The sequence below is a fragment of the Pinus tabuliformis genome, chromosome 9 (genome assembly GCF_031772625.1).
Source record: "Pinus tabuliformis cultivar Carrire ecotype Pingquan chromosome 9, CPIR1, whole genome shotgun sequence".
Taxonomy (NCBI): domain Eukaryota; kingdom Viridiplantae; phylum Streptophyta; class Pinopsida; order Pinales; family Pinaceae; genus Pinus; species Pinus tabuliformis.
Genome location: NC_142307.1, coordinates 1619439141 through 1619461191, shown reverse-complemented (window position 1 = coordinate 1619461191; position 22051 = coordinate 1619439141). Strand labels below are relative to the sequence as shown.

The following is a 22051-nucleotide window of genomic DNA, read 5'->3' as shown; positions in this document are numbered from 1 at the left end:
AGACCAACCTGAAGGAATAATACGAATCAATTTGCTTTGAGGAGTTACTGCTTGGTCTGACAAAAACCATTGCAAGGCCTGCAATAAGGAAGGTTTTAGTGATCCACCATATTTGTAGATTCAAGAGGGTTAGGTGGCCTTTGATCTTGAGGATTCCCTTTCTTTTGACATTTATCATTAGGCCTGTTACCGCTCAAACTAGCAGGGGTAGTAGGAGGGGATCCTATAGAGCAACTACTAGGTCAAGTGGCAACAATGGAGCAATAACCCGTTGTCACTTCAGTTAAAGCTCCTTGCTCTTTACGAACTTTCACCGATGAGAGGAAACATGGTATGAGAGGAATCACAAGGATGGATAGATCAATGATCGGATGAGGAGTGATTCCTAAAGGCTATTCTCAAGAGAGGCTCAAATATATGGATTACTTGCTTTAGAAGCAAGGTGATTAGCTCACTAGGAAGGGTTGAAATGATACCTAAACCTAGGTATGGAGAATATCCCTTGACAGAGGTATCCTAGACCTGAGAATCCTTAAAGGTTTCTATGTAATCCTTGTGGAATTTGAATCACAAAGTTGCGGGACCACAAAGAAGCCAAGTGGACCCAAGCTAGGTCAAGGGTATGGAGTTGATCAACAATAGAGGGGCTTGACCTAGTTAGGGAGGGGAATAAGATCAAAGGACTAATTTTCCCTTGGAATTCAAATGCAATGATCCAAGTGAGGATACTAACCCACGACAACCTAGGGAGAGGAACGATCTTTGAGCTAGGGCTTGCAATATCTGAGGATTCCACTGTCGGATTGAGCTCAAACTTGGAAGAATCCTTGAGAAGACCCCATCGCAGTTGTGGATCGTTTTTCAAGGGTTTTTGGTGGCTACAAAAGATTTCTCTTGATGCCCCATGAGGCCTTCTAGGGTTAGGCCTAGAATTGGAGAAGGTGAAGGAAAGAAGGGTTATTTTGACCACCAAAGGGATGTGAGGATCAATGCCTTGCTTCTTGGGCCTAATGGAGTCAAGATACACTTAGATCGAAGATTTTCTTATGCTAAGGAGCCCTAATTGACCTTTGCTAGCTTTTCCAAGTGCAACAATTAGGTTATTAGGGATTTATACTTCAAATTTGCAAAGGAGATGAAGTTTCAAGGCTTTTTAACCTATTAGGTGCCTCTAGGAACATTCACCCACTCCCTCAAAGAGCAACACATGCATTAAATCACTTATTCAAGGTTTCAAAGAAGAATTTCACATTATTTTAGGCCATACAAGAATAATGATAACAATACCATGCATTAGACAAGTAAGATAACAAGAATAACACTAAATTTCACTTACAAGAGAGAGAGAGAGAGTATATCCATTCATCAACTTCGCATTAGAAAGAGGCTCCAAAGACAATAGCAAAAATCCAAACATCATAATGCATCAAGAAACTCCAGAAATTTCGTCCAAGAGAGAAAGTGCGAAAATCACAAGAGATACTAATCCAATCCAAGTGATGATGAGAGGAATGAATGAGCCTCTCATCTATTTATACAACCTTCAAGGGGGTTTGAATATCCTAATTAGCTTAATAATGCCCCAAATAATAAAATAATGTACAATATTGACATTACTTGGTGACAAGCCCACCAAGATGGCTTAATAATACAAAGGTAAAGCCTCTCAAGAGGGCAAAATAGTAAACATAATGAGTCATTGGGCCATTGAGAAGGCCTAGTGGAGTCCAAAGTGTGCCAATGTGAGAGAATAAGCTCCAAACATAGTGATCATGGGGGTGCCCCCTTGACATCTAAGCAAATCACATGTGCTTCGGTTCTTGTGCCAGAATGTGCGGCTTGACTAAACATAGATATCTCCACAAAAATCGCAGCAAAACAATGACAAATAAGCCTTGGTCAAAGCTAGTCAAAGATCATTGCAGAAAAGTCAACGCAGAAGAATAAAGATGCTCAGTCCATCCTTCACATGTGTGAGAAGAATCTATTGCCTCAGATGTGTAGGAACCAATCAGAAGAGAGAGAATGTGATGTGTGGTGAGGTGCCAAAATGAGGACATATGTTCTATTTATAGTGGTTGACGTGGGGTGGAAAGACGTCTATTTATCACTGGGCCGACTTGAAGAGGGGAAGACCTGAAACGACTTGAAAATGAGGCACTTATAGGTGAGCAAAAATTCTAATTTTTGAAGTGAAAAAGAATGCCATCAAGGGTGATCCAGTGGAGGGATGATCCATAAAAGGAGGGGGTTCTAGGATAGGGAATTTGCCCCTATTTGGACTCTTTAACAACAAGATATGCCCAGAGACTTCCTCAAACTTAAGCTTGTTCTTGGACAAAATCAAAACCATCTTGTACTTTGACCTTACTTGGTGATCTAAAGTTTTTTGTGCTACACTCTTAATGGCTGCTCTTTAACCTACCTATGAAACCATGTTGATTTTTCATGATTTCCTAATCTGATAATCACTTTCGAATGATTCTTTAACTAATTCATCTCATGTCACATTTATCATTAAACAATTATACATAGAAACTCTCAACAATAAAACAATAATGATAGTAGGATCATAAAGAGACAACCGAACAGAAGAGACACAAAAATTTTACCTTGGGAAAACCCTAACTAGGGAAAAAAACTCAACAACCTTAGAGAAATTTTCCAATTCAACAAGAGATACAATCTGATTTTTCTAGTCAAATAAAGTCAAACTGCGCAATAAACAAGGCCAGGTCAAACCTAGTCAAACCAAGATATTTTCGGCCTCCTGTAACATGGGTGGGACTACCTGCAAATCGATTGCAAACACCAAACACGCTGACTTTCGGCCTCCGCAATTGCCTTAGACATTCGGTCAACTTGCGTAGAAAAATCTTAGTCAATGCTAGTCAACGCAAGTCAAACTTCAGGTCAACTTAGCGGGTTCTCTCTCTCTCTCTCTCTCTCCTTCTCACATGTGGACATAAAACAAAAGAAATTGAGTGATTTGAATTGCTCCAAGTGAGGGAGGTCGAATGTATATTTATAGTGGTTGGAAGAGCTCGAACATGTGTGAATGTTCGTCTTGACTTTATGCTGGGCGGACTTGACTTTTGGAGGCAGTGTAAATTCTGAATTTCTTCTTTTATATTTATTTTATGGGCTGACTTGGAGTAGCTGGAAATACCGATCGGAACTTCCCCAAAAGTCAACAACCACTGCGTAATTCTTTTATCCTACATTGTATAGTGAGATGCTATTACTGTTGATTACTATGATCTCATCTTTTGTTGGCCTTATTAACATGATCACCAAGAATTTATGATTCTTTCCACGTTACTTATAAGCTACACAAAGATGCTAATGCTTATCTATTCAAGTCATCATTAATTAGTGTTTTACTTCTAGGTGTTGAATTTTGTAGCCGTAGAAGGTGTTCTAGCTTGGTGTCTTAACTAGGAAGATGTTGTTTTGCTTCTTTAGAAGCTTGCATGCGACATGCAAGGTATATATGAAGGTTGCATGAGACACAATGTGCTCTAGGTAGAAGGATATCTTCGTGCCCAAGCTTGTCGGAGGTGAGGTCCAAGTGACTTAAATGTACAATCTGTAGATATCCTCTTTGATAGCTTGATTCACTACCTGCTTAGTTGGCAAGAGATGGCTTGGCGCATCAAGGGAAAATCTGAATGAGGGAAGGTACTCTGGGAAAATAATCATCAACTGGAGAAGGAGAGATGCCTCTGAGAGTCAGCCTCATGCATGGCTTGACGGGGATGCAAAGTGACGGGGATGCAAAGTGAGAGCCTTTGAGGAGCAAAGTGCAAGGTAGGGGTACCTCTCTCTCCTTGTGGCAGAGTGTTTGAAAGAGTTGACTCTATGAAGGAAATAGATCATGTGGAAAATGACCTCAAGGTGAAATGGGTGGACACCAAACTTTGCTTGAATAATGGGTTGCAGAAAAAACAATGTAGTGATTTTTTTAGAGTACAATGATTTTTTCTCTGTGTATTCAAATCATGCACCTATTGGCATGAAATTAGCCAAATGCCCAACAACATTGGTGATAAGGGTTTTTGCTAATCCCTTTAGTTCTCTCTCTCTCTATGATTTTTTGAAGGAAAACATTGCAGATCTGCCCCCCTCTTCTTCAGAATGTTTGGATGGAGGGCATCTCAACTACCGACCACAATAGTGAATGGTAACCTTGAGGAACTGATTGGATTTGAACCTTGACCTATGGCCTCCTTGTTGGAAATATGCCTTGGCTTGAGGTTCAACCAATTAATCTAACCTTTCGAGCTCTCTTTCTCTCTCTCTCACCCACACACACGTATAAAATTTGAAATTTTTATTTGACCAAAATTTACACCAATTTTTCCGCTAGTTTGAGTGTAGGTTTTGTTTCATATGTAATTTTGGGCCAAATTGGTTCTATGGCGGTTATGCTTTTGATGACTATTGTTAAGACTCCCTAACTATGAGTTCATGACATGTGCATACAAATATATGTAGAAGAAGAATGAATTTCAATATTCAAGTTTTACATTTCAGATATCAGTTTTTTGTTCAAGCAATTCCGTAAAATATAACAAGTCAATTCTACTTCACTAGTGTCCCACAAATGGTGCAAAAATATGAAAATAGTGATGTGGAGATTGGTGTTCTGTGGTGTCACATTGACTGTAGTAGGTGTGGGTTTTGATAGCTTAAAGACTGGAAATACAAAGCTCTTGGCTCATTTGCCACTAGAAGTTGCTACATCATCTATTTGCTACGGTTCAACACTGAGTGGACCCCACCTGAAGGGGATCAACACCCCTTGGCCTATTTACTGACCTGATCCCAAGAGCTTTTGGGAATTGACCCTGTGACCTCCCAATTGGCTAGGCACTGATTTGACCGATTGAGCTAATTCTTGGGGCCATTTTGGATAGTCTCTTGTTTATATACTTTTCTTAATTGTATTTGTTCTTCCATGGCCTCCTAGTGAGGATTGCAGGTTGATGACAAGGGCCACCTAGGCCTTGGCAACAGATGAAGGAAATGGAAGAACGTAGCAAAGCAAGAGGACTTTCCAGAATTATAGAAGACTGGAATGCAATTGGAGCAGGCAGTCTGAAGTATCTCTTGATTGTATCTATAAGAGAATTCAAGCTCTAGCATGTAGATGGCAGTATGGAAGTAAGAAGGTTCTCCCAAGTAAGAGGGAGAGAATCATGATAAGATGTCTGTCTCAGTTGGAAAAATTTACCTCATATTTTTGAAGAAGCATGACTAAAGAAGAGCTTGTACTTTGGGCTTGGTTGATTTGATCAAGGATTATCTCATATGTTTTTTGTCTCTGACAGAAGGTAGGCTCATATGCTAGAGGAAGCAACTATGGAGAATGTATTGCTTCTAGAGGGAGTTGTTAATATGTTGCAAGTCATGTGATTTGGCTGCAAGGTTACACTGATTCTATTGGGTTGGTAGTGCTGATGATGGAAAAAGCACTACTGGTGGTTGTTTCTGCTTAGGCTCCACTATGGTTTCTTGGATGAGCAGAAAGCAGAACTCTGGCACTGCGAAGGAAGAATATGTGGCAGCTTGTGCAGTTACCTGTGAAATAGTTTTGCTCCGTGAAATGTTTGATGGATCGTTTGATGGTATGTAGGATTGGACCATGATACTTTGTAATAAGCTATATGAAGATTGTTAGAAAACCTAGTTTTTCATGGAAGGTTGTAGCACTTTATGATGAAGTATCACTATTCGAGATATGGAGCTAATGGGTGCTAACTTCTAAGAAGCTACACTAGAATTTCCATGGATGAACTAGTAGATGATAATACAAGCTTTGGGCTTGTGGATAACTCCTCCTAGATTGAGAGGGAGTGAGTATGGACACCTATTTTCTTCTCGTGTCATGTATTGTGACCAATTAAGATTAACACCCTAAATCAAGTACATGGACCTGAATAAGGAAAGTGGTAGATTGAATAAGCATTATGGACTGGCATTCTTGTGTCATGTACTGTGGCCGATTAGGATTAACAACCTAAGTACATTGACCTGGTTTAAGAATGGTTTGGTGGACCGACATTTCCTTGTGTCAAGTATTGTGACCGATTAGGACTGGCACCCCTAAGTCAAGTACTGTGATACCGAATTAGGAAATGGTCTTGTGGTGGACATACTCAGAGGAAACTAGGTGGATTGTGTGCCTCAAAGAGGCAGTTGCATGGTGTTCCGTTGAATGCCTCCCAACATTGTGCTCTAATCTAGTGGAGAGATAAAGCTTTCTTTGTCAAGGCCTTGGTAATTTGACAATGTTGGTCATGATGATGTTTATAACAATGCTTATCAATCTGGGTCCTTTCATATAGAAGTATTCAACTTGAGAATATCCCGATGAGCCATTATGAATACCTCCCTAGTTAAGAGGGAGTGTTGAAATTGTAACTATGGCTGATCTTCATAATGTATAATTTATCATTGATGTATTTATCTAAGCATGTTCTTCATGTTAGAATCCAAAGAAAGAATTATTATTATGTCCCATTTGGACAGTGAAAAGAAAAGAAAATTGAACTTTTAAAAATATATTTTTGTATATCCAAGTGGACCAAGTTGGCCCTCCAGAAGTTAAGCCGGCTCAGCCTTTAGAGGCACCTTTTCAGATGAGGAAATGGCTATATATTGGCATCTATTCTCCAACATTTGGCAATCAATTTGGATCTCATCTGTGGAAGGGAATTCAGACTATTACTTCTGTGGAATGCGAGCTACCCGAGGCACTCTATCTCTGTGGGACGTTGCATCTAAGGACAAGCATGTGGCATACTTGTTGAATACCTTGTGGACAGAGTTGTGACAAAGTTTGGGCTATTAGCGGAGGGACGACTTGGCACTTGGATAATTGGTCTACTGGTCTGGTGAGATGTGACTTGGATTTCTCTTGTTGACAAAGATTCGATAAGGAAAGGATTGCTGGGTTTTCACCTTGTTGGTTTTGCCCTAGCCTCTAGCCTAATTTCTGGTGTCTCGTCTTGTTTGCACTGCGATCTCTAGTTTCTTGCATAATTAAATGTATAATTGCTTGATGACATAATTGAATAAAGAGAATGCTAAACGTAAACATATATATCAGTCACTAGTAATTATCATGATTTAGAAATTCAATCTTGCAATTGAATTTCAATACTATTGCTGTATAAAATTCTGTAATTCTTTGTGGGCCGTTTTCCATGTAAAGCCATTATTAATTCTGAGAAATAAAGTGAAGAATAAATTGATAAGTTTTCTATTTTTTTGCCATGTGATTGATTTTCTGCTTGTGCTTCTGCTGCAAATTTTATTGTTAAATACCAACCTATTTTTATTTAGTAATTCAGAAAATAATTTAGTGGGTTAAATAGTGTTTTTTGGGTATAACATTGCTTGGGATATAGATCTGGTATTTAGAGATTTAACAATTTAGAAGTGTCTTACCCTTTGCATCTGTCCAAACATCATCACTGTGCATCTAGAGACCTCCTTTGATTGCTTCAACTCTGCCAATCTAGAGTTGGTGTCCTTTTTTCTGTTTAAAGAACTGGCCTTGAAAACTCCTCATAGGTAGTGCTTTTATACCCTGGGCCACAAAAACAATGCCATCACACGTTGACTGCCAAAATGGATTGATTTTGGTGATGCTAAGAGGTAAGTCACTCCAAAAGGGACACCTCCCCATAACCCCCATCTACTTCTGCCTTCTCCCTTTTCATAACACAAAATGATAGAAGGCTGTGCTCTGACTTTGATTTGTGGAACAAAGAAGATGAGGATCTTTTTGTGGAGCCCCTCCCCCTACCCTTAATGATAGATAGCCTTGAACTTCTTACTGCATGTTTGGCCTTGTTTGCAACTACATTTTCGTTCTTTCTATTGTTTGCATAAATTGAATCATGTGCAACTCTCATAACCTCCAGGCCAACTTGAAAACAAATCCCAGCACCGTGTTTGAGGATTTTAGCCAAATGGTATTTCAACCTGCTAATCCCTCCAGTGAAATGCCACCCACAAAATTTGCAATTCAATTGTTGTCGGTTTGTCCCATCTTTAGGTTCCCCATACTGCCAAAATGGGTCCAAAACCTTTGGCATATTTGGTATGGAAATGGAAAGCTTCAAAATTGAAACTTAAGGCACCAAAAACACAAGAAAATAGCATTAAACCCCCACTAGAAAAATAAACTGCCTATTTGTTTAGGAAATCAAACCTCTAGATTAGATTATTAGCAATGAAAAATGACAATAAGAGGGTGGATAAAAAATTAAAATCAAGCTTGCCTTCTCATTAAAAAAACACTTATATTGTTTAATGGGCATGACAATCATGGAAAAATGACAAAAAGAACAAGCAAAATGTAGGCAAGTAAAGAGGCAAGCAAATATGCATAATTCTATGAAAAAAATAGCATTAACATGGTGGGATATAAATACATACCTATGAATGGAGGATTCAACACCAGTTAGTAAATGAAATTGAACCCTTGTTCCACTAAAATTGCCTTGATGGTGATGATGATAGTTGTTTAGCTATCACCACAAGGAGTGATGATGACCATCGTTGAACTTTCTACAAAGATTCATAGTAGAAAATTAATTTTCTGATCTGATAATTACTTCTAATGATATTTAATTAATTCTTCTTATGTCACTGATATCATCAAACAATTATACACAAGCAATCTCAACAATAAAGCAACGAAAACAGTAGAAACAATAAAGATCATAAAGAGACAACCATGCACAATAGAGACAACAATCTTTTTCCTTGGGAAACCCAAACTTGGGAGAAAAACCCAACAACCCTTCTTCTAGTAGAAATTCTTCTTCAGCAAGTTTTACAATAAAATGTCTAAAAATCTGTGCCAAAAGCCAAGTCTAAACTTTAGCCATTTCATCCTTTCTCTGCTCCCACGAGTGCCTTCTATATAAGAGAGATGATGAGTGAGACAAATGAAATGTCACATCATGTGTATATATACAAGTCGAATGGGTGCATATACCCCCAAGGGACATACCCTTTCATGGTGGGGCCGACTTGTCCCTTTTGAGCCTACATGAAACCCAAAAGTAAAATTTAATTATTTTAATTTCCATAAATTTTCTAGGCCGACTTAGGAGGCCTCTTGGCATGCAGGATACCTCCCGATGCTACACAAAAGTCAACACTCCCTCTTAGCGAGGGAGGTATTCTTCTTGCTTGCAACAGATTTGCCTTTAGCTGAATTTTCTCCTTCCTTAAGAAGAATTTATGAGCTTGCCATAATGATGCGTGTCTATAGATAACTCCATTTTAGAGTGGGCAATGTAACTCTCTCATATGTAAGCTTCCAGGGCTTTTGGCCAAAGTCCTTTATGGCTCCTTAGGCAAATGTATCAATCTCCTTTGGTCATGGCCCAACCAAGTCATTCTGGCATTCAAGTTCTTCTAGCTTCTCAGGATAGAATTTGCCTTTGGACCATTAAGCTTTCTAGTCAAAGTCCTTTATGACTCAGCCAAGTCTGTATGGCTTCAAAGGTGAATTACATCCTCTCCTGTGGTTGACATAGGCAGGTCTTGAAGCCATAAAAGAATCTGACCAAGAGGAGATGAATACATTCACCTTTAAAGCCAGAAGGACTTGGCTAGGTCATAAACAACTTTCACCAAAAAGGTGAATGGCCCAAGGCAATTACAGGGGCAAATTATATGATACATTCACAAGGACCTTCGACCGATTCAATCAATTCCGCTGTAAAGAAAAACCGAAGCACACAGATTTCGCACAATGGTTATAGATAGTTACCGGCGACCGCTAGACAAATTTAAATATCTGAAAGATGAATGTGTGCGAGACATATTCGCTAATGTATGTTTGTTTCCTGCGGCCCTCTGCGGCCTTCTCTGCGGCCAATTGCTACCTTCTTTGGGGACCTCTGCGGCTAGGCCTGTAGCCCTGCGACTTCCTGTGGCCTCCTGCGAGCTTGTGGCCAACAAACTACCACTTCCTTCCTCAGACAACCCTCAAAATCACTCACTTTGGTAGAAATTGAACTCAACATTCTTCTTCCTATTGGCAGTGGATTCTCTCTAGGACAGATCTTCAATGACTGCTCTTTGATCAAGGCTTTGAAACCATGCTGAATTTTCTACAAAGTTGCATAGTAGAAAATAAATTTTCTGATCTGATAATTATCTCTAATGATCTTTAATTAATTCTTCTTATGTCACTGACATAATCAAACCAATTATACACAAAAAATCTCAACAGTAAAGGAGCGAAAACAATAGAAATTATAAATATCACAAAGAGACAACCATGCGCAATAGGGACAACAAAATTTTTCCATTGGAAACGCATACTTGGGAGAAAACCCAACAACTCTTCTTCTAGGAGAAATTCTTATTCAGCAAGGTTTACAGTAAAATGTCTAGAAATCGGTGCCAGAAACCAAGTCAAAACCTTAGCCATTTCATCCTTTTTCTGCTCACATGCGTGTCTTCTATATAAGAGAGATGATGAGTGAGTGAGACAAATGAAATGTCACATCATGTGTATATATACTAGTCGAATGGGTGCATTTACCCCCAAGGGACACACCCTTTCACGGTGGGGCCAACTTGTCCCTTTTGAGCCTACATGAAAACCAAAAATAAAATTTATTTTATTTAAATTTCCATAAATTTTCTAAGCCGACTTATTGTGGCCTCTTGGTATGTGGGAATACCTGCCAATGGTACACAAAACTCAACAACCACAAGCCCTCCTCCTTCTCCAACAACCAATAAACACAAATGAAAAAAGAAAACTCAAAATCACTTAAAGTCTCATGGGTTCTGCCAACTCAGTCATTTTTTAGGTGAACATCTCAAGACTTTATTTCATGAAAAGTCACTACTTTTTCTGGCTGAAAAATCAGTGGGCTGAAAAATTCGTGATTTTTCGGCACATTGCCAAGTAATCGACAATGTTGTCGACGCTGATCATTATGATCCCAGTGGACTCCTATGACTTCTTTAGGTCCTCCAAGCTAATATTGATGTCATTCTTTTTTTGTTGCAGAGTTGGGCCTTGCAACTCCTTGTAGGTAGGGCACTGATACCTTGGACCAGCAATAGTGATTGCATCACACAGTAGCTACAAAAATGGATGAACCTTTGTGATGCTCAAAGGTATCTTGCTCTAGAAAATACACCTCCTCACAACTCTCATTGCTTCTTTCTTCTCCTTTTTTTAACCATTGATCGGATTGAAGGTTGTGCCTATCCTTTGGTTCTTTGAACAAAGAAAGGTGAAGTCATCATGCAAGTTGAGTCTGTGAAGTCCCTCTCACTACCTTTTAGTTCGTGATCTGCCTGTGGTTCTTGAGGATCTAGCCACTCCTTCAATGGCAAGTTCAGCTTTGGTAGTGGCTGCTTACTCCTTCTTTTTATTCTTTTCATAAATAGAATCATGTGCAATTCACGTAATCTCTTGGGTTGATTTATTACAAATCCCAACATTATGCCATGAGATTTTAGCCAAGCGGTACTTCGGGCAGCTAACCCCTCCTGTCTTATGCTGGCCACATAATTTGCAGTGCAATTTTTGTTGTTTTGTCCCATCTTCAGGTTCACCATAATGCCAAATTGGGTCCAAAGGCTTTGGCATGTTGTTGAGGCAATATTCAACTTTCAACTTGAAACATAGGGCCGAAAACCCAGAAAGAAAGGGACATCAAACACTGATGGAAAAAAAAACTTGCTGGGAAAAAGATCCCTGTTCTGTTCTGTGAACCATGAAAAATGATGATGCAACTAACATGGATTTTGAAAACCCTACATAAATCTAGAAAAAAATTAATTTGAGAGGGTCGAATTTGAAGAAATATCTGTGATTTGAGAATATCAATACCATAGGCAAATAACAATTGATCCATGCTCCATTAAAGAAAAAAATGATGGTGTTGAGAACTATATTTGGCCCTTCTAAACCTGCTAGCTGAACATGGTAAAACCCTTTCCTGTCATTCCTCAACAGCTGCAAAAAGAAATGATGTGCCCCCCAACCCATTCCCCAACAGTTGCAAAAGGAAATAATGTGCCCCGCAACCTACCCCACCCCCTGTTAGATTTTGGGCACTAGACTCAGTGCATATACACACAGTAGATCTGGTAATAGCTTCCACTTAACTTTACTCATTTAACAAACTGAAACACACTAATATGTCTAACTTTTACACAGCGTAAATTTTAAAACTATCAATTAGATCATGGACAAAAATTCAGCCTCGAAAACAAAATTCTCACTAGTTCTTCAACAAGAATATAGGGATCCCGTACAAGGGAAAATGGCCCTTTTACAATGCTCAGTAAAATGCAAAATTCAAGGGAAAAGTTACACAGAAAAACCCTTGTCTTTACTGCTGAAACCTTCCTTGGTCTCCATGCCACAGTCTGCTCACTGTTGTCTCCTCCTGTAGCTGTCCAATCATTGGAAATCAAGGGCAAACTCAGCCCTTCTTTGCTTTCTTTTAGCCTAGGCGGCCTTTCCCTTTTTCTGTCACTGCTACAACATATTCAACAGCCTTAATTTTCCTGCCTAAGGCCTACATGGCCTCCTCAAAACAGCCCTGCTCAGGCTTCATACATAGCTCCCCTTGCTGCTCCAGATCTGAGGCCTACTTGGCCTGATCCGCAAGATGCCGCTCTTGTTCTTTTTGCCACCTTCCACAGGCCCTCTCAGCCTTCCACAGGTTTGAGGCCTACTTGGCCTTCTCCTCCACAAGAAGCTTTCTTGCCAACCATAAGAATGAATCACTCAGCCTTGTACTTATACTTTTTCAAAGGGCCCCATACCATGGGTCTATGGGTGTAAAGCCCCATCACTTTGCCCACTTGCCCCACATGCGAGAATCCTCCCAGTGCTACTCAAAACATCAACCCACCCCCCCAACACACACACCTGGTTAAAAGATTGAAAAAATTGGGGCCTTTAAGATGCCTAAGCCTGCCCTGGCCATTTTTGTCTGACACAGCGTGATATTTTCATGATTTTTGCTGATTTTTTTCCCAGACCTCACAAGTTTTCCCCAGCAATTGTTCAGGGAGGTTTTCACATCGTGATTTTTCGTGATGTTGGTGAAAAATTGCCGATTTTTTCAACTGTGATCTTTAATTGATAAGTTCTAATTTATCTCAATATGGTGTATTTCATAGTCTCTGCTGGAATTGTGCATTTTGTTTTTATAAGATGTTTGAATCTACTTAGTGAATATTTTTGGTTGTCATGATACTTTGAGTGCTGATTTCTAATGTCAGTGCTTTTATTGTCGCCAGGTGATCCTTTACTCTGTTCTTGGATTTATTCTGGTATTTCCTTACGATGTGTTTTACATGTCATCTCGTTATTTCTTCTTGAGGACTCTTTGGCGACTTACTTTTCCTTTACAGGTCAGATTTAAACTTTGATCAAATTTCTGTCCAGCAATTATATGTTTGCTATGAGTAAGAAAATCCAGTTGGGTTGTATGGAAATGGGCTTGTTGGTCAAGATGATTAATGTGGAGGGAAATGAAACATCAGTTTAACCTTTTATGAGTTGGTATTTCTGTATCTCTGTTTGAGGATATAAAGCTTTTGCAGAGCATGAAATGGTATGCTAAGCAGAAATTTCTAGATAATTGCAGAAGATAATATGACTAATAAAATCTTGAACTCGAGAAGTTTGAAGTGTACTGCTGATTGGTTTTTGTAACTGCTTAGAGAACATAACAGTTATTTGTATCTTGTACTGAACTTTGCTCAGTTTTTATTAGTGGAAAGTTTTCACCTATTTTTGTTCCCCTCTAAATATTTTCTGTAAATGCACGAGATTTCTCATGGGATTTACCTTTAGTGATGTGTATTTTTTGGGCAGCCAATCACCTTTGCAGATTTCTTTTTGGCTGATGTGCTTACTTCAATGTCAAAGGTATGCATTTCAATTATGTTACTATTTGTTGTATCTAGATTATAATATTTGTATCTGCTTGAAGGTTCTGGAGATAAACTGTGTAAAAGATTTGAAACATCCAATGTTTTGGGTGGACACTCCACCTATCATTAGGGACAAATAAAGCCGAAATATTATAAAAGAGTGCTGTGGTTAAGATTTATAAGGTAGGTATCAAACAATGTTACATTTATTGTTATCGGCAATTTATCGCGGGGGGTCCAAAATTTCATTGTCGGCAATATCAGGGAAAATATCAGAAATTATCAGGAAACTTAAGAAACATACAAAAATATGTTAACTTTTAGGCAGGGAAAATTTTAAGAACCCCCCCTAAATTTACATGTATAATAAATGGGCGAATCTGCATGGTATATAGGAAAAATGGAAGGCGATTTTATCAATAATATGATATGTATATATAATTTTTCGGCGAATCTCTCACGAGGCATGGCGAATATTTTACTCAATTATAAAATCTTGTGTTTATTGAATACACAAATGAAATCATTGCATTTCTTTAAAATATCTTTTGAAATCAAAATTACCGAAATTACATATCGATAACCTAGTGGGTGTAGGATAAAATTCACCCGTGCCATTCACAGAAAGCATGAGAAAAAACCTAATACTATATATAAAACCAAGAAAAATTCAAATTCAAAAAACCTAATACTATATATAAAACCAAGAAAAATTCAAATTCATCACTTCTAGGGACCTCGTAACCACCCTGCCAATACACAAGTATGTTCCTGTTTGCAATTAGAAAAATTACCCAAATTACAATCTGTTTACTCCACTTCTAGGGACCTCGTAACCACCGTGCCAATACACAAGTATGTTCCTGTTTGCAATTATAAAAATTACCCAAATTACAATCTATTTACTCCAGCATATGTTGGAAAGTTATAGAAGGATGACTAGTGCAATCAATCCATTCCTTTTAGCCCTGGATTTGTTTCAGTTTAAAACACAAGTATACAAATATACTTGTCCAATGTCTATGCTTTAACCATTCACCTTAAGATGTTTTTACAATATAATTTCCTAAGTCTATTTAATATCTTCATTATCATAAAAACCAACCTATATCCATCTTAACTCCACATCTACCACTCTTAGGGGGATGAAATCTATTTATCCCTCTGAGCAAGCTTGGTAGACCCAGAATTAAGATGGATCTAACATAGAATTTCCCCTTTAAATAGTCTATGCTCACATGAATACCATGGGTCAATACCATGGGTTATCATAAACCTGGAGCTTAAAAATTACTACTTGTAATTTATAAAAATTAATAAAATTAGTTGATTTTTATTTTAACCAAGCTAAAATGTTTAACATACATTAAATTACAACATCCATTTTTACTCTTGATCGGATCAAATATTTTTTCACTCTATGCTAGTTTGCATATCACGATATTTGATACCTCTAGGGGGTTAGTAGATCCAGAGTAAAGATGGATCTATGCTGGTTTAATTCCCCCATTTAAATAGGCTACATTACAAGTGAATACCATGGGTCAATACCATGTGCCATTTTTATTTTTATTAATACTAATATTAGGGTTAATAATGTTTTTTTGCATGGTATTAATAACAATCTAGTCCCTGGTATTTGTCCCATAGTATAAATATAATGTGACATATGGAGTAAATATAAAAAAATGTTTTATTTTTTTACCATACCTCTCATTTATTTATATTTTTATTAATTTACCATACCGTTCATAAATACAAATATAATGTGACTTATGGAGTAAATATAAAAAAATATTTTATTTGTTTACCATACCTCTCATTTATTTATATTTTTATTAATTTACCATACCGTTCATAAATACAAGGTGACTCATGGAGTAAATATAAAAAAATGTTTTATTTGTTTACCATACCTCTCGCTTATTTATATTTTTATTAATTTAACATATCTCTTTTACAAATATGGTATTTGGCCCATAGGATTCACTTAAATAAAACCTCTTTTTTGAGCCTTCATTAATAGAACGAGGGTTATGGACTAAATATAAAAAGAGGTTTTATTTATTTACCATGCTTCCAGTTTATTTATATTTATATTTATTTACCATACCTTTTGAGTAAGTATAAAAAGAGGTTTTATTTATTTACCATACCTCCACTTTACTTATATTTTTATTTGTTTACACCCTTGCATGTATATAAGGTGACTTATGGAGTAAATATAAAAAATGCTTTATTTATTTACCATACCTTTCATTTATTTATATTTTTATTAATTTACCATACCTCTTTTATAAATATGGTATTTGGGCCTTTGGCCCATAGGATTCACTTAAATAAAACCTATTCTTGAAAATGGGCGAATGGAAGGTTATAACTCCTAATTTCAAGGGCTAAATTTACCTTTTTTACCCTCTCCCTTAAAATAAGGTGGGCTATTTGAGGTGATTTGTAAAAATGTACTATGGTACAAAATATTCGCCCACTAAACATTTAAAACCCCTTAAACTTTTAAACTTTTTTCATATAACATTGATCCCGTAACGTCATATCATCATTGACAATTAGGTAGAGAGAACAATAACATCAAGAATGGAACAGAACAATAAAGAACAGTAGAAGAAAAACATGCACAATAGGGAAACCAGGATTAGGTCAGAAACCAGGGCAAAACCTCACAAGGGGAAAACCCAACCAGGTTCTTCTTCTATTAGATACTCATCAATTGTTCTGCTGAGATACAAAGTACAATAAGAATAAGATACTATAATCACATCAGGCCTCCTAGGGCCAACCCAATTCAGTTCACAACTACATTTGTGAACTGAACAATCTGACTTCGATAATCAAACAAGTCCAAGAGAGCTGCTATCATATCACTGTCTCAAGTAGCATCATCCATGTCACTGCAATAAGTGTCATCAATATCATCATTGTCAAGTCATCGTTACTGTCATATGCACTTCTATCGTAGCCCCAATCATCATTGTCATAGGTGCAAAGATCTTTGTCATATATCAGTAGGTCACTTGTCACAGAGTCAAGGCTACTGCCATACCATCACTGTCAAGGTTACTGCTAGATCAAAGATCTCTGCTATACTAGGTTACTGTCATCACTGTCACCGAGGTCACTGTTGTATCAGAGTTATTGTTGTTGTCAAGTGTGCATACTGCCATACTTCTATGTCACTGTCATCAAGGGTTATTGACATGCATCATGGGTTACTGTCATATTAAAGTTATCTTTGTCAAAAACAACCGATATAAGTCAAATCCCTTATCACTGTTATGATCATTATTGAGGGTGCAAACAATACAGTCAAGAGAACACATGTTACTACAATATGTCACTGTTCATTTAACACCAGATTTATCGCCCAAACATAACCATCGAAAACTGTCCAAGCAACATAGGGATCACATAGATATAATGCGAGCCACAAAAATATGATTCGAGAAATGGATATATGATGCGTTCCATAGATATGATGTGAACTACAAATATGTGATGCGGTCTGTAGATATAAGAATACGTACCATAGATAAGATAAATACAACCCATAAAGAAATATACGAGCCACAGAGAATGTTGAAGCATCTGATATTATCATTTTATTTTATTAATTACTTCAATCATTTTTATTTCATTGAATTATTTATGATGTATGAGTCAATGCATTTCATTGTTGAATTTGAATTTGAATCATGTTTATTCAAATTCAAATTCAATAATGAAATACATTGATTTGTACATCATATATGATTCAATGAAATAGAAATGATAAAATATCGTATAGATATACTTTGACAACTCTTTGCCCCCCTTGAATTTCCCTAAAATCTGGGGGTGCTCCCGCATGTATCCCTGGTGCATCTCCTGGTTCCCACGTCCCCCCATCCTAGAAACTTGATGGGACATTGGTAATAACGGTCATTCATTGGACATTAACAAAATTATCTTATGTTATAAACTTATATCCATATTAGTATTAGTATCATGGTGTCTTAAAGTTTTAACTTATCACTTAATGCTTATGTGAGGTGAAATTTAAACAATGGATCATTAAAGTTAGGAATGTTTCAGTTTTATACTAAGTCACTTGACACGGGGATTCGGGATTCAACGGATACAGGGATTCGAGTGTCAGATACGGACACGTTGACCCCCCCGGAACAGGACACGTTTGGATACGTTATATATATATAATTAGATATTGCTTATACAAATTCTCATTCATGATACAAATTCATTGATTCAAACATAGATCTTCATCTAGATGTAAGTTTTACAAAGTAACATTATGCATACAAAATTACAAATACAATTCTGAGGTAAAATGATAAATTTATAATACATATTCAATTCATCGATGATCCAATAGGAGGAAGACAAGATAGTAAGATAAAGATAAAGATATTGTAGTTTTCTCATTAAGTCATCAAAATCAAAATGTGTTACTGTTTGCATAGGTATGCAATGCCAATGGCAAATAGAAATAGCGAATACAAAACAACTACAACTACAAGTCTACAAATATACAAGCCTCAAGGTAGTAGGTAGCTCATGACTCATGAGTCATCAATACTCATAGTCATCATCAAAATCAGCATCACTATCCTCATCATCATGGTCACCACTGCTCTCCTTTGCTGCATCTTCCTCCTCTGTATCCAAAATCATCTCTGCATCTGCTGGTGTGGAGGATGACCCCCCTATAGTATCACCATCATCAAATCTGACAAGCTCTAGCACTTACCTGTTGCTTGAATCTCCTTGAAAATGCTCCCACCCTTTGCTCCTTGCTCCTAAACACCCACAACAAACCCACAACAAACTAAACAAGTGAATTTGCAATTAGAATGCGGAAATACGCCTTTATAATGCCATGTGGGTTCTTGATTTCCGGATCCGTGTCCAAAAATTGGGACACGTTCTGGATTCGAAGTGTCCCGATCGGACACGACGTGTCCCAGTTTTCGGACATGAATCCGCCCGAATCGTGTCCAATTCGCTGGATTTGGGACACGTAGGGCCTGGGGGATGAATCCAGTTTCATAGGTTTTATATGATAAATAGTACAGCTGTAATACATAAATCCTCTGAAAAATACATTTAATGTACCCTTCATCCTTCCAGTGTTTGGTAAATATAATCAACCTATTTTATACAAAAATTGGCTAATGTTTTGGAGAAATTTTACCATTGGTGAATTTGATTAACTGTCACAAAGTAAAAGATAACACTTAGAATTGTCCTTTTTTATATGCACTATTAATATTTTTCTTTAGAATTTGTACCTACTTTTTAACATTTTTTTTTTATCAAGGTATGAAAGTTTATACTGTTTGATCATCTTATGATGCTAAAATTTTATCTTCTTTTGGGGCATAATAGAAATTCTAAAAATTAAATTCTCTCTTGAATGCTTTTGCAGGTGCTGTCAGATTTGGAGCGCTCTGTTTGTAGAATGGTGAATGGACAGGCAAGTCCTGAGCTTCCTTTCACTGTTCAAGAAGAATTTGCATTTAGCATGCACAACTTGATTCTTTTCCTCAAAATTAGAATCCCATATCTTTTGTAGAAAGAAGAATATTGAAGTTTGTATGTTTCCATTGGAATATCTCTGTAAGCATTCCATATTTGAGTGTGTAAATGCTTCACTGGCATCCTCGTTTCAAATATGAACTTATATGCCACTTATCTTTCCTGTTTTTGTAAGATGCTTTTCCTGAATTGAGGCTCACTACTAGCATGAAGCATCTGGATATTTCTTATGCACGACTGCTCATTTTTTTACGTGTTTGTATGTATTATACCAGCAAGGTATGCTAATAGGATAAACTGTAGATACCATTGTCCTATTGAATTTCCCTATAAAAATCATTTTTGATTGATTTAAAAAATCAAAACAAACATGATCCTAGTCTGCAATTTTAACAGTATTGATCTTTAATTTGAGGCATCTATTCTTACTCACAGCATATGTGATTAGACATTTGATCATCTTGCATTCTCTCTATGAAGTGATTGAATGTTGAGCAAGGCCATACATTTGCAAATACTATGATTTGTCAATAAGTTAATGCTAGTATAGGCAATGCCGATTGCAGGCACAATCCCTTTGGCTGAGTAAGTCACTAGGAATTAATTAGAAAATTTGAATAATGAGGAACTTGTGAGCTTGTGAAAGTTGTAATGTTTAGAACTGGATGGTTCCCGTTTAGACCAGTTTGAGCAAATTCCAGTCTGATTTTTCCCTTGAACCAGTTCGGGGCTGGTCCTTGACCAAACTATTTGGAACCAGTGCAACCCACAAACCTTACAAATGAAAGGAAAATACAAAAATAACAAATGCCTCCTTAAAGGTGCCTTCCCAACACCCCTATCTTAGCCTATTTAAGGACTACTTATTTAACCCCACCTCTTGCCTCACACTCTTCTGATTGAAGATTTTTTAGCATTTGGATAATTGTATTTAATTATTAATCTAAATTCTTTAAGTTAATGAAAGTAAAATATAAATAAAGGTTAAATTTTAGCATTAACATTAAAGTGGGACCCCATTTCAGGTTGTTTGTGTAGCAAACCCGTCAAACCTCTCATGGAGAACACAGAAATTGGTCTGTTTTTCATCGTTCTGCACACTTGACGAATTTTCCTTCTGTTCAACATATTTGGAAAACACGACTGTGTATCCCTTCCTCTTGTCCTTGAGCTTTGAATTGTGGGATTCTAAGATTGAAATCTGTAAGGGATTAGGATGCTCAATGATGTTAACTGATTGAATCCTATATTCTTCCCAACAGTGCTAACTGTTTTAAAGTATCAAATGGAAACAACTGCTGAATCTCTACACCAAGAGAAAGCAGAATTGAGATACCTGGACTTGGTTGAGTCAGAATAATGAGCCTTTCAGATGAGCTATGCACTCATTTGATTATAGTAAGATGGTTTTCTTTCTCTAGAGGCCATTTAGAGGCTCAATGTTTATGTATTTTCTCACAGAAATTTAGCTATATGTATCTTAGAACTTATATCCCTTAGAACTTACATCTTGATGGTATTTTTCTATATTCACCCCTACATGCAATATACATGAGTAGACTCTGCACATTTGGTGTTTGTGAAAATTTTGGGCACTGGATAATTAATGTGATTCTGAAAGTTCACCTCTCACTAGAGGTTTCTTGGATCTAATCTTGTCCTTTAGCTTTGGGATATGTGTTAAATCACTTGACCAATTCAGCTATATTTTATGTCAAATCAACATGAACAACAAAGGTTGAAATCTACTCTGTCATGGATATGACATTAGCTGAAAATCAAATCTGCAAGTCCGCCAAAATTGGACAGCTGGAAACCTCATTAATTTACAAAAGATGAAGTACAAGCACATGCACAACGTTATCACAAAGCTAGTATAAGTCAAGCTCTCTAGCCAGGAAACCATAAGAAATCCTAGCCACCAACTCTTCATAGCTAGAAATCACTCCCAACCAAGGCTGTTCAGCCCACCAAAGATCCACTTAACATGTGAGCATTAACATTAGTAACTCCTCCTTAGCACATACACCAAGCTTGTATCACTCAAGCTCTGCACACTAGCATTGGTGTCTTCACATAGCAAGCCCTAGATATGTTGCATCACAAAAGTACATGGCAAGGCAACTCTAGCTCTAGCCTCCAATTCGACACGTCCATCCTAGGGCTCACATCTTCAAACCCAAGACCTCCATGGAACATCATTAATACAATAATCACGTCTTCTTTAAACTCGGTCATCACACCAAGCTCAAGACTGATCAAACTATTCCCTCAATAGTTTTGCCCCAACTTGAAATTACACGAAAATAAAATTCCAGAATCATGTTATGTAGTAGCTCCACTATGTATGTCTTCTATTAGTGTAGAAACCGTAGCGCTAGAACAAGATCCATAATAACCATCAACTTCAATGTCATGTCCTTATTTAGTGTTTACATGTGCAGTACAAACCCTAGCTTCACAAGAAGAAACACTAGATTCACATAGTAGTTATATCTTCATGAACATCAAAGACATCTCTCTCTCTCTCTCTTTTTCTAGAGTTTCCTCA

General features: G+C 37.3%; 1 protein-coding gene across 1 annotated transcript in view; it reads left to right on the top strand.

Annotated features, from left to right (window-relative positions):
- Nucleotides 1–22051, top strand: part of LOC149155006 (EXS (ERD1/XPR1/SYG1) family protein) — a 193725-nt gene that overhangs the window by 114872 nt on the left and 56802 nt on the right. The window contains exons 8-10 of the mRNA XM_089444286.1: nucleotides 13312–13425; nucleotides 13892–13945; nucleotides 19391–19438. Of these exons, the coding sequence (XP_089300412.1) occupies nucleotides 13312–13425; nucleotides 13892–13945; nucleotides 19391–19438 (216 nt within the window). The remainder of the gene's footprint in view (nucleotides 1–13311; nucleotides 13426–13891; nucleotides 13946–19390; nucleotides 19439–22051) is intronic.